The 22,517-nt window shown below is 30.0% G+C and overlaps 2 protein-coding genes across 4 annotated transcripts in view; both read left to right on the top strand.

Annotated features, from left to right (window-relative positions):
* The window catches only part of LOC130677965 (octopamine receptor beta-2R-like), a 39,048-nt gene extending 25,529 nt beyond the window's left edge, over positions 1–13,519 (top strand). For 2 of the 3 annotated variants that reach the window (XM_057484907.1, XM_057484908.1), the window contains exons 2-3: positions 3,635–5,170; positions 6,283–13,519. In XM_057484907.1, the coding sequence (XP_057340890.1) occupies positions 3,960–5,170; positions 6,283–6,373 (1,302 nt within the window). In that variant the 5' untranslated portion in view covers positions 3,635–3,959 and the 3' untranslated portion in view covers positions 6,374–13,519. Of the gene's footprint in view, positions 1–3,634; positions 5,202–6,282 lie in introns of all 3 variants that reach the window. The other variant, XM_057484909.1, reaches the window with a different exon arrangement.
* Positions 13,520–16,994: 3,475 nt separating this feature from the next.
* Positions 16,995–22,363, top strand: LOC130677964 (probable serine/threonine-protein kinase DDB_G0277165). Its single transcript, XM_057484906.1, has 5 exons — positions 16,995–17,285; positions 18,513–18,587; positions 19,834–20,203; positions 20,285–20,790; positions 21,102–22,363. The coding sequence occupies exons 3-5, from the start codon at positions 19,999–20,001 to the stop codon at positions 21,702–21,704; spliced, it is 1,314 nt and encodes a 437-aa protein (XP_057340889.1). The 5' UTR covers positions 16,995–17,285; positions 18,513–18,587; positions 19,834–19,998; the 3' UTR covers positions 21,705–22,363.
* The last annotated feature ends 154 nt before the right edge of the window (positions 22,364–22,517 follow it).

The following is a 22,517-nucleotide window of genomic DNA, read 5'->3' as shown; positions in this document are numbered from 1 at the left end:
AAATAGTAAATTTTATAATCGTGTCGTCTATTTTCTAAGTATCAGTTACGATTTTTGAAGTTCAAATAGTAATTTTTCTTCTATAGATAATAAATTTTCATACTTATCCTGTAATTATTCACGTTTGAATCATAAACGAAAAAATTACTATTTAGAATGATAGCATTTACTGATCACTTTACACACCGTCCATCGTACGGTAATACACCATTTAAATATAGTGGAAACCTAAACATGCAAACATGCAAATAACCTTCTCAATAAGACAATTTATAGATAAATTGAGAAAAATATATATAGCCCGAACTGGGAATCGAACCCAGACCAATTCGGTATCGCGCCGAGTGCTCTACCAGTTGAGCTCTACCAATGAGCTAACATTATATTACTTGTCATTCTCAATTTATATAGTTCATTTTTTTCCGTGTAACTTTCTTACACGGAAAAAAAAAACTTTAAAAATTACTATTTGAAATTATAACCCGGAACCCGGTGGTCAATATGGGGAATTTTAACATTCAAATAGCAAATTTTATCATACGTGTCATCTATTTTCTAAGTATCAGTTACGATTTTTAAAGTTCAAATTGTAATATTTCTTACATAGACAATAAATTTTCATACTTATCCTGTAATTATTCACGTTTGAATCATAAACGAAAAAATTACTATTTAGAATGATGGTATTTACTGATCATTTTATCATTATATTACTTGTCATTCTCAATTTATATAGTTCATTTTTTTCCGTGTAATAAATTATATTTAATGAACAGTTTTGGTGGTCCATTTTAGCCCTCATTATATAACAAATTTCGATAAGCTTATTATCCGTCCGAATTTATTAACGTACAGAAAATTTAACAGGGCCCACTTTGCCCCCTCCTCCTTTATATGCGAAAAATATATGTAACGTATATGTGATATATTGGTTTTTCGAGCAAACATATACTTATATATATTTTATATATATATATCAACATACACCCAAAACTTATTTATTTTTTACACGCATATATATTGTATTTGTCATATATACATATTTTTTGTACGGAGTAAAAATTATTGGCTGGTAGAAAAATTAATGTGGGGCAAAATGAACTACTAGAAAAATTTTAAAAAATTATTCGTACTTTTACTTCTGAAAGTCGAAAACGAATTAATTAGATGTGGTCTAGATACAAAGAGGATTAGTGGGGCAAAATAAGCCGCTTGAAAAAAGAATAATGCAGTTCTTCAATAGAAAAAAAGCGTAGAAATGATTTGTATGGTACATTAATCTATGAAATAATTAAATTATTTTTTTTTTAAATTTTTAATACCGATAATTCTAAACGCAATTATAATTTACAAGTGCATTAAAATAAATTAAAAATTTTTTAATTAAAAAAACTCTGAAACAATAAGCTGATTGTTCTAAAGAACGAATATACTGTGTGCATTTAAATTATTAAATGTACATGAGTAATTTTACAATTCTCCCGGTAAGTTCTTTAGTTATTTCCAGATAAATGCAAAAACGCTGTAATAAAGAGAGAAACTCTGAAAAAATTTTAACGGAAGTAGTATAAAATATAAGTATGCTGTACATATATATACACACACATAGTGAACTTAAAGTTATCGTCGTTTTTTTTTGTCAACGTCAAAGTGCTTTTAATCAGCGTAAAAAAAAGTTGCCGATAATAAATTTTTTATTGTAAAAATAAAAAAGTATCAGGGAATGATGGAGAAAAAAAAAATAAATAGACAAGTAAAAAGAGTTTAGATAAAAATTAAATATGAAGTTTGTTGAATATTGTAAATAATATTAAATAATAATGAGAAAAAAATCTAGCTGTTGAAAGTTTTGAAGACTAGTATAGCTGGAGTTATGATGAAGAGCTTATTATAGACTTACAGGGAGATCTTGCCAGGGGAATGAGAAACCTCGAAGACTATTAATCTTAAGAGTTGAACCGTGAGAAGAGAAGCTGTTGGCGGACGAGACACCCTCCGTATTATCTTTAACCCTCCCTCTCTTTTGCTGTTAGTTAACGCCAATGCGACTCGTCCTGGGCGCCTTTATTTATTTTTAGATTTTTTTTAGTGTGAGTGTTCCTAGATGATGCGCGATTTAGCCCACCGGGAACAAGTCACGAAAGTACATTATTTATTAGGATATTACGGACGATCTAGAGCGTTAATAAATAAGTTAGACGTGAAAGTATAAATGTCTTGGTAGGCACTCGTAATTTAAATTCATACTTTGTCTCGCCCTGAAAATAATTAAAATTATTTTCATTTTTATCTCTGGCCCTTGGAATATTAAGCGGGGTCTCGTAATTATTTTTTTTAAATTTATGACGAGGTTACATTTGGGCAGAAAATACTTTTCACTCTTTATTTTTGGAAATAAAATTTTTTATAAATATAAATAATCGGCTTTTGTTCTCCATTTCGCGAGTTATCTCATTACACTCTCATTACTTAGCGCGGGTGATTTAAATGGCTGAAATTTTAATCAAAAGGCTCAGTTTAGCCTTGACACTGATCTTGGACACAAAAACCACGTCCTTGAGCTGCAATGAGTTTTAAAAATACTCTTACTGACTTATGAAAAATATATTTTTACTTTTGCTCACTGGGTCCATTTTATAAAAAATTTTTTGCGACCCTCTCCCTCTCTCTATTTTATTTTAATTACTAGACTGAATGAGACAAAAATATCTTAAAATCCGAGGGTTAATTAAAATAATTTTTAAAAAAACTCGGGGTAAAATGGGACACTTTCATGCAAAAAAAATTGGGAAAGTCGATCAATTTCAGTTCTTATTAAAAGAATTTTTTTTTCAAATTTTCGTTGTCTGAGAGCTGAAAAAAATTTTACGGTAAAATGGGTCACAGTTGTAAAAATAAAAAATTCTGATCGGCTGATGTTTCCACTTATAAACAAAAAAAAAAAAATTGGTCACCAAAAACTTGTCTCCCATTTTGCCTCGGGTGCACTTATATTTTATTTCACTCATTTAATGGAGAATCTCTCCATAATTTTATCTTGTTATTTATCCCCACAAAAAATGTAATCTGCAATGGATTTTTTTTCCTCAACTCAGTATTTATATATACATATATATATTACATATATATAATTTAATTTACGTTCACAAATACATGAACGAGGTCAAATGTAAAAATTCCATATTGCATTCTTGTTGTTGGGTGCCTCCGGCTCAACGACACTCTACCTCTACACATTCCACCACGTCAGCCAGTGCAGCTCAATGCTATACCTATAGGATAATTGACCCAAATATAAAACCAAAAAAAAATAATAAACAAATAAATAAAGATTCGTAAATAATTATCTCGCTTGTCCCGGCGATTATTATTTAACACAACAAATATTACTCTGTAGCCATTTTATTTACGGATAAACAACATGTTTATGTAAACATACATATATTTACATATATATATATACGATCTATGTTCTAACAATAGCCGGTTGCAAGGTTAAAATGTATGCCCTCATTAAAAGTTAACCCAAAAGTTAATTTTTATTTATCATGATATTAATAACCTCTGGACTATATATGTATATATATATATTTTATGATATATTTAAAGCAATATTTATATTTTATAATTTCAGATCAAAGAACAGAAGCCAATGTGACATCCAAGGTCCGTTGAGCCCGTGAAATCTGGCAAGTGTCAGAGATTGGCCGTGTCATCGATTCGTCGAGCGGCGGCTCGTCGACGAGGATGAAGGCCGCCATTTCAATCCTCCATCTATTAGCGTCGTCATCAGTAACTTAATCCTATCACTCGATCGGTCGGAACTAAAAAAATCACAAGCTAAACATAAAAATCTAAATACGAGTCCCCTCTTAGCCAACAATAAAATAACAAAAAACAAACAAGAACAAGAACAAGGAGAAGAAGCTTATCAAGTCGTCGTCGTCTTCAAACTGAGGATGGCGACGACGACGGATCCAAATCCCTCGGACACGTCACTGGATCCGTCAGCTTCTAATCTAACGAACTCTTCGTCGGATGATAGTAATTTGAATTACACGACTCCGCCGCCATGGCCGGACTTATCGGTGTCAGTTCCCAAAGGCTGCATTCTCGGGTTCATAATAATAGCCGCGGTCTTTGGAAATCTACTAGTGATAGTGTCGGTCATGCGTCATCGTAAATTGCGGATAATAACAAATTACTTTGTGGTATCACTTGCTCTGGCTGATATGCTGGTGGCGATGTTCGCAATGACATTTAATTTAAGTGTCCAGGTGACGGGTCGTTGGCTCTTCGGTTATTTTATGTGCGACGTATGGAATTCATTGGACGTGTACTTCAGCACTAGTTCAATACTTCACCTGATGTGTATATCAGTAGATCGTTACTACGCGATCGTAATGCCACTAAAGTATCCGAGCAATATGACGAAACGTGTTGTCGCGTATATGCTGCTAGCCTGCTGGGTATCGCCGGCGATCATATCATTTGTACCGATTTTCAACGGCTGGTACACGACCAGCGACAATGACCATTTTCGTCACTTGCATCCTGACGTATGCGAGTTCAAAGTCAACGAGGGCTACGCCATTTTGTCCTCGTGTATCTCATTTTGGATACCTTGTACCATTATGACGATCACGTACTTCGCGATATTCAAGGAGGCCAACAAACAAGAGAAGCAAATGCACAGCAGGATGGGGAACGCGATGCTTCTGAGCCACCGGCCGAGTCGCGAACTCAACAACCTCAATGGCGAACTGAACAGCGGGGGTTCATCTAAAACGCTTACGCTCAACGAAATAAATACGGATCATCTGCACACGCCGACCAAGGACAAAAGTTTGATTAAAATGAAGAGAGAACACAAGGCTGCGCGCACACTGGGAATAATAATGGGCACATTTATTTTGTGCTGGCTGCCATTCTTCCTCTGGTATGTCACGATAAGTCTGTGCGGCTCAAAATGCCACTGTCCGGAAATAGTCGTCAGCATTGTCTTCTGGATCGGCTACACCAATTCCGCCCTAAATCCACTTATTTACGCTTACTTCAATCGCGACTTTCGGGAGGCTTTCAAAAACACACTTCAGTGTGCATTCTGCTCGCTCTGCAGAAGAGAGCCTTTTGATCTTGAGACTCTTGATATACGAAGACCGTCTTTGAGGTTGGTGCATTTCAATAAATTAAATTTTATAGTGAGTTAGTTTTTTTTAGAGAATTTAATAGGGGCGGGTGAATTTACTGAACTTGAGAATTATTCGAAGGAATTCGACGCTGGTATTTATAGGAAATTGTAATAGAATATGTGGAATTATTGGTTTTTTTTTTTTTATTCGAAATTTGAAATTTTGATTTTAAATTTAATATTTGAATTCTGATCGAATAATTCGTATTGTTTGTGAATATTTCGAATTTTTAGAGTAGTCGAAAAATTTCAAGTAATTTGACAAATTATGAATTCCAAAAATTATGAATACTTCAATTTTTTTGTATAAATCAAAAATTGATTTCTAAAATTTCAAATAATTTGACAAATTATGAATTCCAAAAATTATGAATACTTCAATTTTTTTGTATAAATCAAAAATTGATTTCTAAAATTTCAAATAATTTGACAAATTATGAATTCCCAAAATTATTAAAATTTCAAATTTTTTCAGTAATTCAAAAATTAAAGAATTTGAAAAATTTGACAAATTATGAATTCCAAAAATTATGAATACTTCAATTTTTTTGTGTAAATCAAAAATTAAAGAATTTCTAAAATTTCAAATAATTTGACAAATTATGAATTTCAAAAATTATTAAAATTTCAAATTTTCTCAGTAATTCAAAAATTAAAGAATTTGACAAATTATGAATTCCAAAAATTATGAAAATTTCAATAATTCAAAAATTTCAAAATTTCAAAATAAGTTCATTAGAAAAATCCCAAAAATTTTGAATACTTAAAATTTTTCGAACGATTAAATTCGAAGATTATTCACGATACTAAAGTAAGCCGACGTCTAATAATTTTTGGATTTTTTTTTAGACGATAAACTATAAAAAAAAAATATTTGAAAAAATTGCACCTGTAGTTTTTTAAATTTTCTATACGTGCATATTTTTAGTTTTTATTTTTTTGTAATCAATTTGTTGAAAAAAAAATCCGAAAATTACTAATTGTCTGCTAACTTCAGAATCACAGATTATTCGCACGCCCCTAGAAATTATTCATATAATTTTGCAGTAAAATACGAGCTCAAATTTTTTTTGTTGTTGTTGGCATTCTAGGTATGATGACCGTACAAAAAGTATGTACACAGCGACCTACATCAAACACAACGATCGAAGAAGATCGAGCGAGTACGGGAGCAGCCTCTGAGACGAAACGAAGTTTAGATTTTAAATAAAAAAAAAAAATTAATAAATAAATACAAGCAATTAAATGCAATTGTCATAATAATCAATATTGAATTAAATTATAAATTAAATATTGTCATATATTTTTTTTATATTACCGCATAAAAGATATTTTATAATGCTGAATACTTGTCATATAAATATTACCGTAAACGTCTACTTCATATCATGTAATTATTTCATTAATAGGAACTATTTATTTAATACATCGCCAAAGTTTGCTCGTTTATTTATACTCTCGCTCGTGTTGTTACGAACACAAACTTACAAAAAAAGTTTAGAATTAATCAATCACTGAGCTTATACTTGTATTTTTATTTATTATTTATTATCATAATCATTTTCCTCAATACGATTTTATTTCGCGTCGAGCTGATACTCAACGGCCTTTTTTTTTTATTTTTTAATGTTGTCTTAGGAATTAAAAGGCTGAAGAGCTAAAACCGAGAAAACGAAAAAAAAATTTTTTTTTCTTCGCGATACTTATCATAGAATCACCGAATCACGATACCAAAGTTTAATTATACCATTAACTATCTCTAAAAATAAAACCAAAGAGTTATTTATTATAAAAGTAATCGATTTAATCGCCACTGAAAATAAAAGTCGCCTCGTACGCTATAAATTTATCACTTTTAATAATTAAAACCTTTGTAGCTAAACAATGATTGTATAGAATATTATTTAAATGCTCTCTACATAAAATTAATTAAAAATATCAACTCAGCGTCGTCATCCTTTAATTTAATTTTTAAAGAATCAATTTTTTAAATATTTTTTTTTTTATTTACCTCGCCTGGAAAAAAATACGTAGATACGGGCAGATATGACTATATATGATCATTCATGATAATATATGAGTTTATATGGACATATATGAATACATATGGGCATATATGAGCACATCTGAACATATATGAGTACATATGGACATATATAAGCATATATGAAATATATGGTTCATCATAAATGATTTAGGGCCTGTTTATATATATTAAAATATGATCATATATGGATTTATATGAACATATATGAGCACATATATACATATATGAGCATACATGAACATATATGAGCAAATATGAACATATATGAGCATATATGAACATATATGAGCACATACGGGCATATATAAGCATATATATGAATACATATGGACATATATGAGCACATATGGACATATATAAGCATATATGATATATATGGTTCATCATAAATGATTTAGGACCTGTTTACATATATTAAAATATGATTATATATGAGAAAATATGAACATATATGAGCACATATGGGCATATATGAGCAAATATGAACATATACGAGCATATATGAACATATATAAGCACATACGGGCATATATAAGCATATATATGAATACATCTGAACATATATGAGCACATATGGACATATATAAGCATATATGATATATATGGTTCATCATAAATGATTTAGGGCCTGTTTATATATATTAAAATATGATCATATATGAGCAAATATGAACATATATGAGCATATATGAACATATATGAGCATATATGAGCAAATACAAACATATATGAGCATATATGAACATATATGAGCATACATGAACATATATGAGCATATATGAACATATATGAGCATATATGAACATATATGAGCATATATGAACATATATGAGCACATACGGGCATATATAAGCATATATATGAATACATATGGACATATATCAGTTCATAGGGCATATATAAGCATATATATGAATATATATGGTTTTTCATACATGATTTAGGGCCTGGTCATATATATTAAAGCATGATCATATATGATTATTTATGTGTATATATGAACACAAAAATTCATATGATCATTTATGGCTCATACATGGGTATATATGATCATATATGACTTTGGGCCTGATCACCCATATTAATAGATATTCATATATGGTCATAGAAGAATTTAAGCCTGATCAGGCATTAACATATAGGATCAGATATCATCATATATGATCAAAATAGTCATATATGAAGCTATAGTAGCATAGGATATTTAATATAAAACGATAAATGATCAGATCGAATCATTTTTCATATCTGATCATATCTGAATATTTTTTTCCGGATCATTCTCAGGGTTTCATTACATTAGAGAAAAAAATCAGTTAATTTAAATGAATTAAGAGGCAATATGTAACGTATGCTCAAGAGCCAAATCATCATCGTTCACCAAACGAACTTTATTACAAATAAATAATAAATATATATATATATACATATATAAATAACTAAAACCTGTAAATAATAGCTATAAATAAATAAATAAATAGAGTAAAATATATAAATAAGTTCCACGGGAACGAGACTGGCCTGACATATTTATACGAAACCAACTCGTGAAGGAAAATATGAACGCTGTATAATTAATTCTAATATTGATAATTATCATAATAATTACAATACTAATAATAATAATAATAGTTATACATTTAATTAGGGAGACAGTGCAATATATAAAATATATTGTTGAGTATAATTAGGTGCGTATGGATGTTAATGGATGTTAGTTTTGCGATAATATATTATAAATATATATTGCTGTTACTGGCCGTACTGAGTATATTGTATATTATATATATGATGCAATAATATATTTACGTGGGAAGACGTTTATTTGGTGACATGATGAATTCCTCTGTTCTATTCAGCGAGTTATGAGTTTAAAACCCGTCAGTTGTAGCTAATTAACTTTTCGTCATACGCAACACGCACACCATTTACCCAGACATGAGTATAAAAATAATACATGTGCGTCTGTCTGTCTCGTCCAAGCCAAAAATTTAACTAATAACAACAAGTGCAGTGTAACTTAAGTTACACTGCAGTTCTTGTTAATAGTAATGGTTTGTTGGGTTTCAGTATTTGTATATGACTTTGTCTTGACAACTGATTATTACATATGTATGTTGCCAAAAAATATTTCAAATTGTCGAGGTGCCAAACCAATACACCTTCAACTCATATAATATAATATAATAATGATAATAATCATATATTTATATGCATATATATTATATATATCAGAGAGGGTGGGCCAAAATGGACACCATTTTTTTTAGACAAATGAAATGTCGGTAAAAAAAAGTGGGGTAAGTTGGTCAGTTTGCAGGTCACTTAAATTTTTTTTTTTAAGGATTCGTTTCGGAAATTTTTCATTGAAAAATCAAAAAATTTACTCTGGGGTAAAATAGGTCACCATTTTTTTTAGACGAATTTTTTTTTTCTAAAAACGAATTGTCGGTAAAAAAAAAGTGGGGTAAGATGGTCAGTTTGTAGGTCACTCAAAAATTTTTTTCTAAAGATTCGTTTTCGGAAATTTTTTCTTGGAAAATCAAAAAATTTACTCTGGGGTAAAATGGGTCACCATTTTTTTTAGACGAATTTTTTTTTTTTTAAAAAAGAATTGTCGGTAAAATAAAAAAAGTGGGGTAAGATGGTCAGCTTGCAGGTCACTTAAAATTTTTTTTCTGAGGATTCGTTTTCGGAAATTTTTCATTGGAAAATCAAAAAATTTACGCTGGGGTAAAATGGGTCACCATTTTTTTTTGGACGAATTTTTTTTTTTTAAAAAACGAATTGTCGGTAAAATAAAAAAGTGGGGTAAGTTGGTGAGTTTGCAGGTCACTTCAAATTTTTTTTCTAAGGAATTTCTGAAACTTTTGTTTGAAAAATCAAAAAATTTACTCTGGGGTAAAATGGGTCAGAATTAAAAAAAAAATTTTTGTAAGAATTTGGTTTTGAATTTTTTTTGTAAAAAATGGAGTCTAGGGTAAAATGGGCCCTAAAAAAATTTTTTTTTTTATGGTTTACAAAATCGGTCGACCAACTTGCCTTAGATTTTTATAGAAGTGGTGACCAATCATTTTTGAATAAAAAAATTTTAACTCATGCCTCGAATTTCTGTCTATATATATGTATATAAATATATGTGTATATATTATCGTTAAAAAATTATATTCGTGTTGAAGTGATAAATAAAATAAATAATGGCTCAGAAGAGAGATATTATTATGATAATTATGTTAGGAGTAATAAATTGGTGCTTGTAAATATTCGTTGTAAATAAATAAATTAATTAATTAATAATGAATTAATAAATAATTGTTTAGTGAAGTTAATTTGTTTAAAATAAACAATGTTGTTTTTTATTGTATTATTTATTATTTTTATTCTTTCAGGAATTGCCGCTGGTTATGTGCGACTTTTTTTGCGTGTACTTCTACTATGTAATATTTAAATGAGTGTTAATAATTAATAGATAGCGGGTAATTGTGCTTGATAAAAAAATTAAAAGTATAGATGAGTATAAGTTCATAATAATAATAATTTAAAATATCATACCCTTGACATAATTTATTTATCATCAAATAAAAAAAAATTTTATACGAAGCTTTGCAATTTGAAAGAATTTTTTTTTTTTTTCCAGAGAAAAAAACTGAATTTTATTTGAGGTAATAATTAAGGGTCATTAATATTCATGGTTGTAGGACTGACTAAAATAATATTAGCTCATGAAAATCTTCCGGCAAACATGAGATGAGTAAAGAGAAAAATAAAAAAAAATTTGAGAACGGGATTAAAAAAAAAAGTGAGCAAATACAAGGGCACAGTAATTCTGCAATTTTAAGAGCTCAAGGTTCAAGTCATTAACTTAAAAAGCCAGTCTTCCTTACTTGCTACCACTGCAATAACCCACGAGTGTTTTATGATTTCAGTGGTTATAATTTAACTCAAAGTAATTACAAGTACTAGTGTCTTATTCCTGTAGATTTACTCGCATTACCTTTTCTTTTAAAATTTTATTATTATTATAAATTAAAATAGTAAGCACAGTAAAGGAAATAATGAGTTATTTTAATTAAATAATTGAATTAATGAAGATGACACGTTAATGAGAAAATAATTGCTTGACTAAATGACACCGTTAAATATTGCGACGGTCTTTTAATCTCATTTAAGTTACATTCCCCATTACCGTCTCATCTTAACGCTAAATATGGGCCGTAATTAATGTGCTTGAGGTGAACCTTATATATATATGTGTTTTAGTCAAAAATTATTATGCATAATTTATGTTATGCCTCGCTAAGAAACTTTATCTACGCAAATATCCATTAATATAACAGATTTCTTTGAATTGTTTAATTAAATTTTTTGGAATTTTTTCGCGAGTGAAAAAAATTGACGGCAATTCGGTGGTTTTTTTTTTATTCATTATGGATTTTTGGAATTATTTGGAAGACAAGAAAAATTTATTTTGTACTTTTCTTGGCGGCCACTGAGATCCAAAATCTAGGGAATTGGGAACTCTGAATTACTAGATCACTCTTGGGATATTAAAATCCAAATATCTTGATATATATTCAGTTTTTTGAAAAATTACAAGATACCTTTTTTGTGGAGAATTTAAAGGGCTACAAAAAAGGTTTCTTTATATTTTTTGAATAACTCAATATTTATAGAGATATTTACAAAAAACAAATCACACTTTCATAGATTTGAATTTTCGATGAATAATTTTGAATTTTGATTGGAAAAATATAATTTTTGAAATTTCGAAGTTTTTTAATATTAAGCGGTCAAAGTAAATCTATTTTCTAATAATTTACCGCAAGATTAAGTTAAAAATTTGAAAAATTCAAAAAATTATGCTAATTTTTACAAAAAACGGAATTTTCCTTTTTTTTCAATTCAAAATCGAATCTTATGACAAAAATATATAAGAAATTTTAGAAAAACCTTTAAATAATATTCCTATGAAATCGAAAAATTAAACCTGTGAACTTTAATTAATTAATTTAATTAAAAACGACCAAGATTTATTATTTCCCGAGCCAATAAATTGAGAAAAGAAAAAAATAAATGAAACAAGTTGTTTAATCTCATTGAAATCCATACTATTGTATCGGGCTATCAATAAAGATTAGTTACAAGTTCTCGTTAATTTTCTCCACCCTCTAAAAACACCCGTACCAGAGAAGGTACCAGCTGGTAAGAACTTTTGCCCGCATGCTTGCCGAGCACGCGAATTAGCAGCGCGCACGGAAGCCTTCTTATATATAATAATAAATATCAATCGTAATGATTTATTACAAAAAATAAAAAATGAAATCTTTTTTTTTATATATTTTTTGTAAAAAAAATAAATTAAGTTAAATCGGTAACCTGACGTTCGATTAATTGATGGACTACCGGAAAAAATAATTGAGATCCACTAGGCCTGTGGAGATCTGATTCATCGAAAAATCAGATCTAGGTTACTTCTAACAGATCTATGGAGATCTAGATAGATCTCATAGTTCCCAGGATCTTTTTTCGAAAGATCTGTAAGAAGATTTGTGGAAAACGGAAATCGTCGGAGATTTTCGGTGACATCTTTAGCCCTGAAAAAAAATGATCTTTATAACGCCGATCTGCGAAATCTAAATAGATCTTCATTGATGTTGTTGTGAAATCTTGAATGATCTAGTCAGATCAGAGATTATTTAAAATTGCCGTAGATCTCAAATCATTGCCGATCTGCAAAATCGTCAGGGATTTGATATCTATACCAAGTTTGAGATCTACAGTAGATCTACGGAGATCTGATTTTTGAAAAAAAAAATTCTACATTACTCCTGACAGATCTACGATCTAGTTAGATCTCATAGTTGCCAGGGCATTTTTTCTAAATGATCTATAAGAAGATTCGTTGAAATTCACGGTAATCGTTGGAGATCTCCGGCGATGTCGTTATTATTCTAAATAAAAAAAATTGATCTTTACAACTTGTCGATCTATTGATATAATTGTGGAATCTTGCAAGATCTCGTGAGATCATAGATCTGAAATCATCGAAAATTCGAGATAATTGGAAATCTTTTTTAGAAATTTAAGATCTCCGTAGATCTTTATAGATCTAAATTACTTTTTCCGGGTAAATTTATCAATTATTGATCACTAACTATGACAATAAAATTGGTGATCAATGTAATGAAAATTAAAAGAATTACAGACCGCGTACTTACGAATCACAATGGAAAATTTTGATAAATTTTTATGAATATTATTTTAATTACGAAATACTATAACGAGAATCTTGAATCAGGCAAATATTCGTCATAAGTGTGGTCATGCAAAACATTGGCACGTTGACTATTCTCTCTATTTCCCTAGCTTTCACTATATATGTCTATATGTATATATATGTATGCCTGCGCATGAAATCATTCAGTGTACAGTAAACTCACGAGTATTTTTTAAATTATTTAAATTAAAATAGCGACGGATTAGCGCGGGAAGATAATGGCGGAGTGTCCGGCTTAGAATTTTGTTTAAAAATAATATCGGTATTAAAAAGTCAAATGTTTGATAAAACAATAGATAAGTAATTGTATTTTTGTACGTGACATTGTCGTGAGTGGCAAGAATTAACTGCTGGCAATTACTATGTTTAAAGCTGACCTTTTACTGCACGTAACACACACGCGCGTATTATTATATATTATTATATGATTTTCAATGTCACCAACCAATCAAATTACCGAGATTTTTAAATCTTTTTTTTTTATTTATTTACTAAAAATTTACACTCATTTTTTATATTTATTGTTATTATTCATATATTTTTTTTTACTAAAATTTTGATTAATGTTCAAAGTTAAATAACTCACGAAATACTGGGTCTACAAAAAAAATTAAAGAGTCATTTTCTGTAGGAAATTTAATTTTCTATAAATTTGTTAATATACATTTTCATCGTATCTTTGATAGATTGTTCGTAATTTCGATTTCAAAGGCTCAGCTTCTAATTTCATTAAAAATCTCATCCCATTAATGAGACAGTCTCTTTAAAATACGAATTCCGGCTAAACTATTGAAAATATGACAAATATGACTCTATATAATTTTGTAGGAAATTTAATTTCCTACAAAAAAGTATTCATTAATTTTTTTTGTATATCCAGTAGTTTAGACACAATTGAGATTCAAAGTAATTGGAAATTTATTATTTTTGTTTTAGACCAAATTTCGATTGAAATAAATTTTCTTCTTATTATTATTACATATATATATGATTATTACATATATATCATTACATATATACTCAATAAAAAAAATGGCATTCAGTTGCAAGGCTTCTCCCACAAATTGGATAATGACGACCGAGTTAAAAAGTAAATTTATGTAAATAAGTATTTGTCAAGGGATCGTGCATGTTTTTAAAACCAAAAATAAAACGCCATCAAAATAAATTATACAATATACATATATATAAGCCCCCACCCCAAAATGAATACCACCATTACACCACACGAGAAAAAATAAAAAACTAATGGCAGCCATTTATTTAAAACTCAAAAAAATTAAAAATATTACCGACAATCAAAATAAAAAAAAGTAAACAAACTAAAGTCGAAACAATTTTACTCAACATTTTATTGCCGCATTAAATCTGAACCTAATCTACTAAATACTTAATAATAATAATAAATATATAAAATGAACTAAAAATAAATGGGGAAATCAATTAACGCATACTATGCAATAAGAAAAGACTAATAATTAAATTTCGATGTCTTGTAAATAATAAATGTATAATAATTACTAAAAAATATATATAATAATAAATTTAAAAAATAAATCACTGTACAATAGTATAAATTAAATAAATAATAATGCAATTATTGTATAAATGTATTGTCATTTTATTTGTTATTAATTTTAAGAGATTATAAATTGTTTTTATTTAAAAAAAAAAATAAATAAATATAAAAAAAAATTTGAACTGTGTTTTTATTTATAAGCTCAGTCGAATGACCTGGTCCTAAAGAGAAGAGTACGGAAGCTGAAGCAGTAGCAGAAGCAGAAGCTGAAGCTGAAGCTGAAGCAGTAGCAGTAGCAGTGAAGCCGATGAGTGTATGAGTTTATATTAAAGTTGGGAGAATGTTAGTGCGGTGGTTGCGCATTGCAGCAACCCCAATACAAACACCCACTCACGCCTCCCTTTATTCACATCCACTGTTTCGTCCTTATTCTTCACTCATGCACATTCCGTACTACCCCGATAGTACACAGCTAGACTACTAGTACATACTAGTAATATATATATACATATGTGTGGATGTGAATGTGAATGTGAATGTATGTATAGATGAGTAAAGTACTAGAGCACGGGGTAATGCAGTTGTAAGGCGCACTAGAAAACTGGCCCTGACTGAGAAGTCGAGCAGAGTCAAGTGTGACGAGACTGCAGTTTAAGTTACACTGCTTTATGTCACCTTCATAATTTTTTTTTTTACAGACTAATAATAATAAAAAAAAATTTTAATTAAAAAAAATAATGGAAGTAAATCAGCCGCAATTATTTAAAAAATCTAAAGAATTCGAGATTCAATTTAAATTAAAAATCCCATTTGAATTGACTTTCTTTATTCGTGGGTCTTTCTCGTGCGAAGGACGGGAAGTATTTCTTTTATATTTCTCGGACATTATTTTTTGCGAGTGGTAAGTAAAAATGTTTTTTATACCAAGTCAAAGATGTGACCTTGGCCAGGGTTGATTTTAAACTTAGATTGGGTACATGCGATCCCCGAGGAGTTGATATCGTAGTTTCATGATAAGAATATATGGATTAAATGCTAGTATGATGGTATTATATATCGTGTGAACCTTGAGAATAAACGGATCTGAGAGTGTGCCAGCACACTTATAGTTAATTATTATTACGTGATTATGTCGATATCATTCCTCTATTATTCACTCGACAGCGATTGTTGGAAGTAAAGTTTTATTTAAAACCCACTCCGGAGATACGATTTATGTTATATATATATTTATAGATCACTCGCATGCTAAAGCTCAAGCTTTTTAGTTCCTACTTTGCTTACTCGCGATAAACGCGTTTTCCCAGAAGACCGCGGCGGGATATCAAAATTTCGACGTTACCTAATTTCGCTAAACTAACCCCCTCTATTTTCATGCATAATTTTTTTATTTTCATAAATTTCATATATATTAAATAAGTTAGTAATTAAAAATTATACTGCATTCGCGCCCAAAATAAATTTTTTGCGCCAAAAAAAAAATCTGACGCAACGATCGCGAAAATTACGCGAGTAAAATTGTCTGTCCTTGCAGTAATCTGAAAAGTGATTAATATCAATCACCGTAATGTCAACATAAAAATCGAAAACATGTGACCGGATTCAAGGTCTAGTTTAAACTGGTCGCCTCAATACAAAAGTCGGCGCCGACAAAAGGCGGCATAGTCGTAGAACATAAAAGCAAAAGAATGAAAATTTTATCGACGTTACACAACAGTACCAGGAATTCCCCAACCATCTGGGTTGTTGGCCGTTCTATTTAACGATACGTGTCCCATTACCACCATTTTGTCTAACCCATCTCTCCCATTGGTTCTCAGTGACGTCAGTTCACCGTCGATTGGTGGGTGGTGACGTCAGGCTGCTTTCATTTGCCGGAAGCACACACACATTTTTGTATCACTGGCACACAAATTTACTGTCTCATGCCCGTGAGTTATGACGTATCTTGATGCGCGGCCCAAGCCGATCTCGAGTTTTCATTCTCATCGCATACTACCTCCGCGGTCTGAGAGTTTCACACTTGCCAGCTCGTGATTCAAGTGCACAACAGTCTTTGTTGTCAAAAAGTGATCCAAGTACCAAAGTGCGCGGCAGTTACATAATTTTTTTGTTATTTCCAAGAATCAGAGCTTTAATTTTTTAAAATAGTAATTATTAATTTTCCGCGGGCTTAATTAACAGATCGATCGTCGATCGCCGCTAAACCACTCAAGTGGAAACAGTCCAATCACCCATCGATTTAGGGAGGGTAAGTAAACCACTAAATACCAAAGGTCTTTTTCTACTTACGAAGTTTACGTAACAAATTTTTCCAGCAGTCCAACCAAACTCGTACCTCTTCTACTAACATATTGTTACATAAACCTCAATTTTTTATTCGTCGAAATTAGAATATTATTTTTTGACTAAAAAAATTTAATCAATTAATTCTCTTATCATTTCTTTTTTTATTTCATACTAATAATAAAAAATAAAAAATAAAAAAAATGCTATTTCATTCCGTAGCAACATTCACATCAGTATCTATACATACATGTCATGTAACTGTTGAATGTTTGTTATTATCTTTATTTATCAACACATTTTTACCCCTTCCATATACAATTTTTTTATTGCCACCAATTGTCATTCTATTGAATAAAATAATAAAAAAAAAATATATATATATATATTGTGAGTGATTAGTTCTGAAGAAGATGACGCAAATTGCTCAGAAAATTGCTTATGGGAATCTGTTACGTAATGGGTAAAATACGTTCGGGTAAATTGAAGTAATTGGCATTTGCAATTAAATATTTAATTAGATTGAATAAATATATGGAATTTTTTTAAAAATAAATTATTGAGTAAAAAATTGATTTTTTTTTATCTTGATTGTAAAAAAAAAATTGTATGTATGCTTATTGTTATCTATTTTCCTGGTAAAGTAATCAAGTAATGACATGCGGCAGGCACATGATCGGAGGCGCCAAAAATAGTTTTTCTGTCTGGAGATAATGATCTAGCTGTTACATATAATCAATGTAGATCTAGATCTAAATCTAGATAATTATTAGCTGAAATTTATTGATATAATTTTTAATTATCCCTTTGAAGTGTTGACTCATAAAAATATTATACAACCTCCTAGATCACTTGCCAACTCAAATTAATGATTTTTTTTTTTAAAATAATAAGATGATTTATATAATAGATAGATATTTCCTGAGCCAGGGAAATAAATGGTAATATATTTAATGATTGTTAATGCTCGTGAGTCATGGATCGATTTATATAAATAATTGATGTCATGTATGTGATAAGATAAGGTACCGTTTCCTAAATACAGCCTTGATATCATTTTTTAAAGAGCGTTAATGTTTTTTTTTATCATAAAAAATATTTTCGGTCTCGTTAATGGGACAATTAATTTTTTATTGGTACTAGAGCTAATGGAAGTCTTTTATTGATAATGTTTTTTTTAAACTGTTAATAGGTTTTCAAAATCCCTCCTATTTCAAAGCGTTCAACGGCCAGCAACATTACATTTGATAAGGGCGGGGAATTCAAAGTAAATATGTTTTTATTTATTTTATTACTCATAATCATGAGATTCTTGTTTACATTTTAAATAGTGACGTTGATATTTTTTTTTAATGAGTTATTAAAAAATATCAACCGCCGGGAATCGAACCCGGTAGGTCAGAGTTCACAGTTCGAGTGTGGGTGCCCGTACAAAATGAATTATATAGCAGCATATATGAAAATTCGTCATATATGATACATATATGCTTCATATATGCCCATACACTTCATATATGGAGCATATATCATTTACACATGAAGCATATATGATACATATAAGGCCAATTTTCATATATGATCTATATATGCTTCATGTAAAGAGCATATATGATTAATTGTTTATTTATGAACCATATATGCTCTCAAATGTGGATCACATATGACTACATACGAAAATTGGCCATATGTGATTTGTATATGATTCATATATGGAGCATATATCATTACACATGAAGCATATATGATACATATAAGGCCAATTTTCATATATGAACTATATATACTTTGTATAAAGAGCATATATGATCAATTTTTTATTTATGAATCATATATGCTCTCATATGTAGATCACATATGGTTACATACGAAAATTAGCCATGTGTGATTTGCATATGATTCATATATGAATCATATATGGATTGCACATACGGTCAATTTTCAGATGTTCTATATATGTGGGTATACATGAAAATTTTCCTATGTGATCCATATGTGATTCATTTATGGACATATACGAATCATATATGGATCACATATGATCGATTTTCTAATGTGCTTCATATATGGCTATGTATGCAAATTGTCCATATGTGCGATCAATATATGATTCATATATGTCCATATATGAATCATATATGGATCGCACATATGGTCAATTTTCAGATGTTCTATATATATGGGTGTATATGAAAATTGGCCGTATGTGATCCGTATGTGATTCATTTATGGACATATACGAATCATATATGGATCACATATGATCGATTTTCTTATGTGCTTCATATATGGTTATATGTGAAAATTGTCCATATGTGGTCCGTATATGATTCATATATGTCGATATATGAATCATATGGTGAATTTTCAAATGTACTTCAAATATGAGTATATATGGAAGTCGACCATGTGTGATCTGTATATGATTCATATATGGACTTAAATGATAAAGATTTTGTTTGGGTTTGAACAGTAAAAAGTATTTGTTGATTAACTTGTAATTGTATTTATTTCAGGTACAAGAACAATGCAACAATACGAAAAAGCAGTCATCTGCTTTTCATGGCGTGAAATCGCGGCCGCAAGTGTCGGTCCCACCATCAAATGCGGTGGTGCAGGATGCAAAGATACTAACACCGCTTATAAGTCCGACAACGGAAAAGGAACTGCTGAAGGATATAATGTGGATTGGATCTGCGCCATCCTCGAGCACCACGGACTCGATAAATTCATCCCCGAATCAAAGGGACGAGGACAACACGACAATATTTTCACCGACTTGGGAGGAAAATTATCAGGATCTAAGTGGTTGGTGCTCCAGGATCCCCATGGATCACAGCAGTTACAGTTTTCCTGTAGGTGAATCTCTTAACCGCGGACATTCAGGTAAATCTCTCTCGAATTCATTTATTAAAATTTATTTTTGATGTATAATTAATTAATTAATTTTCCATTATTATTTTTCAGGCATGAAAATTGACGATAAGACTTACTCGACAAACGTGGGGGTTGTTATTGACGTGGGGGTCACTTCTGCATCGACAGTCGCCTTCGATGAGTTTAAGCAGCAAAGTTATAATAATAACAATAACAATAATAATAATAATGACAGTAATAATATCAATAATAGTATAAATAATCATAATAATAATATAAATAACAATCAAATCGTTACAATATTACCGCCGATTGATGATGAGAAACCGGAAATTATTGGGGGGAGCATCGATGTACCTGATGAATGGTTGGATTTACCAAAATCTTCCATAGCCTTACGTACCGACGAGTGGATTCGGCTTGTTGACAATGAAAAAGTTGATGAACCGCTTCAGCGAATCGAAATTGCCGGAGTTAATGACAACGTTAATTTCGACAGCAGCAGTCCCGTCGAACCGACGGTTAATTGGGACATCATCAGTACTTTTGATAACAATGAGAAAGATAACTTCGATTTGCTGTCCTATTTATGTGATGTAAGTATTTTTTTTTTAATAAACAAGGGGTAAAATGGGCCTTAGATTTTTAGTAGCAAGGGGTAATTTGGGCCAGTAAATTTTTTTAAAAATTTAGTCAAAGGTATCAATATTTTTTGGAAAGTCTTCATTTTGTCTCACGCTAATAAATATTTTTTTGGGGGCTGGGTCAGGCGGGCATTTTTACGTGGAATTATTAGGGCCCAAAAAAGTTTAGTTGTAAAAAAAATTGAAATTTTTTTGTCAGAAGCTCAATCTCTCCCTTTCATTTGTTAATTAAAATATTTATTTTTTTTTAAATTTGATTTCAGGACAACATCCGGTCACCAGATAGTATATCAACGGATTCAGTAGACATTTATCAGGCATCAACAAGCTATGGCACACAAAATAATGATAAAATATTACGATTACACAACACAAGAAAGAGCCGAAGAAGTTACAAATCAGAAACTCCGTTAACTAAAAACTCATCAGATCTACATGACGTTAAACCATCGAAGTCACTTCTCAAGTCATTGGTAGCACCGCCATCGCCATCGGCATCATCATCATCGGGGGACAGACTAAAAACCGCGAGGACTAGGACCAGGACAGCCAAGACGATTAAGACGCGTATGAAAAAAGAAGAAATATCAAGCGATGAGAGCAAGAGAGGCCGCAAAAGGCAGTACGACAGCGACTCGGATGACGCGTCTTCGGACTTCAGCTACCGCGAGTCCAGGGAGAAGAATAACGAGGCCTCGCGTAAGTCCCGTATGAACAAAAAGGCCAAGGAGAGAGAGATGATGAGCAAAGCTGTGGGCTTAGAAAAAAATAATCGGGTTCTGAAGAGTAAAGTTGAGCAGCTCGAAAAAATGGTCGTGACCATGCGCAATGCGATTCTTCAATCTGCGCTAAGAAGAAATGTTTAATTTTACAGAACCAATATTTTTATTTTTAATATTATTCTTATATATTTCTACGCCATTTAAAGTCTATATTTTTTTTTTTTTTTAATTTTTTTTTTTTATTTTCTCGTTATCGTTATTTTTATTTTTATAAATAACGAGGAAAATAATTAAATGGCGTTAATTTTACTATGCAAAATAAACAAAGATTTAATATTTATAAAGACAAATCTTTGATATAAATTATATATTTAATTTAAATGCTTTATTATATCTGAAAGATATATATTAATATTTTTTATAATTATATGAATTATAATTTAAAAAAAAAAAAAAAAAAAAGTTTTAAAATTTTAGCGAATTATAAAAATGATTCATAAATTATAAAAAAAATACTTATGCTGCAATTTTAATTAGCAATTGTAATTGTTATTATTTTTATGTTGGTTGATGGTTATATATTATATTTTATATATAAAAGGGGAACTGCATGATTTAAGTTAATTATTGATTAGTAATTAAATTTTAAATGATCTAATAAAGAAATAAAAAATTATTGATGCAATTGATGGTTACTAAAAAAATATGTAAAAGAAATATTTATATATTTTTAGTCGGCATTTTATATGTTTTACGCCGACAGTAAATAAATATATTATTTTAATTAATTAATTGATAATTAACAGACCAATGGCGATATATGTTTAAAAGCCAATTGCTGAGCAAAGCAAATAGATAATTAATAGCGCGACAATTGATATAAATATATGACAAATTGTTAAAATGCTTGTAGAGATTCTGTTGGTAAATATTTTTATAAAATAAAAGTATCAGTTT

The sequence above is a fragment of the Microplitis mediator genome, chromosome 11 (genome assembly GCF_029852145.1).
Source record: "Microplitis mediator isolate UGA2020A chromosome 11, iyMicMedi2.1, whole genome shotgun sequence".
NCBI lineage: Eukaryota > Metazoa > Arthropoda > Insecta > Hymenoptera > Braconidae > Microplitis > Microplitis mediator.
Note: the sequence above shows the minus strand (reverse complement) of the source record. Positions and strands in the feature narration are given on the sequence as shown.

Bases quoted from the DNA above. Each gene is read 5' to 3' on its own strand.
- LOC130677964 (XM_057484906.1), top strand. From the start codon at position 19,999: ATGTGGATTGGATCTGCGCCATCCTCGAGCACCACGGACTCGATAAAT. The intron at 20,204-20,284 runs GTAAATCTCTCT...ATTATTTTTCAG, and splicing joins TCTTAACCGCGGACATTCAG to GCATGAAAATTGACGATAAG. The intron at 20,791-21,101 runs GTAAGTATTTTT...ATTTGATTTCAG, and splicing joins TGCTGTCCTATTTATGTGAT to GACAACATCCGGTCACCAGA.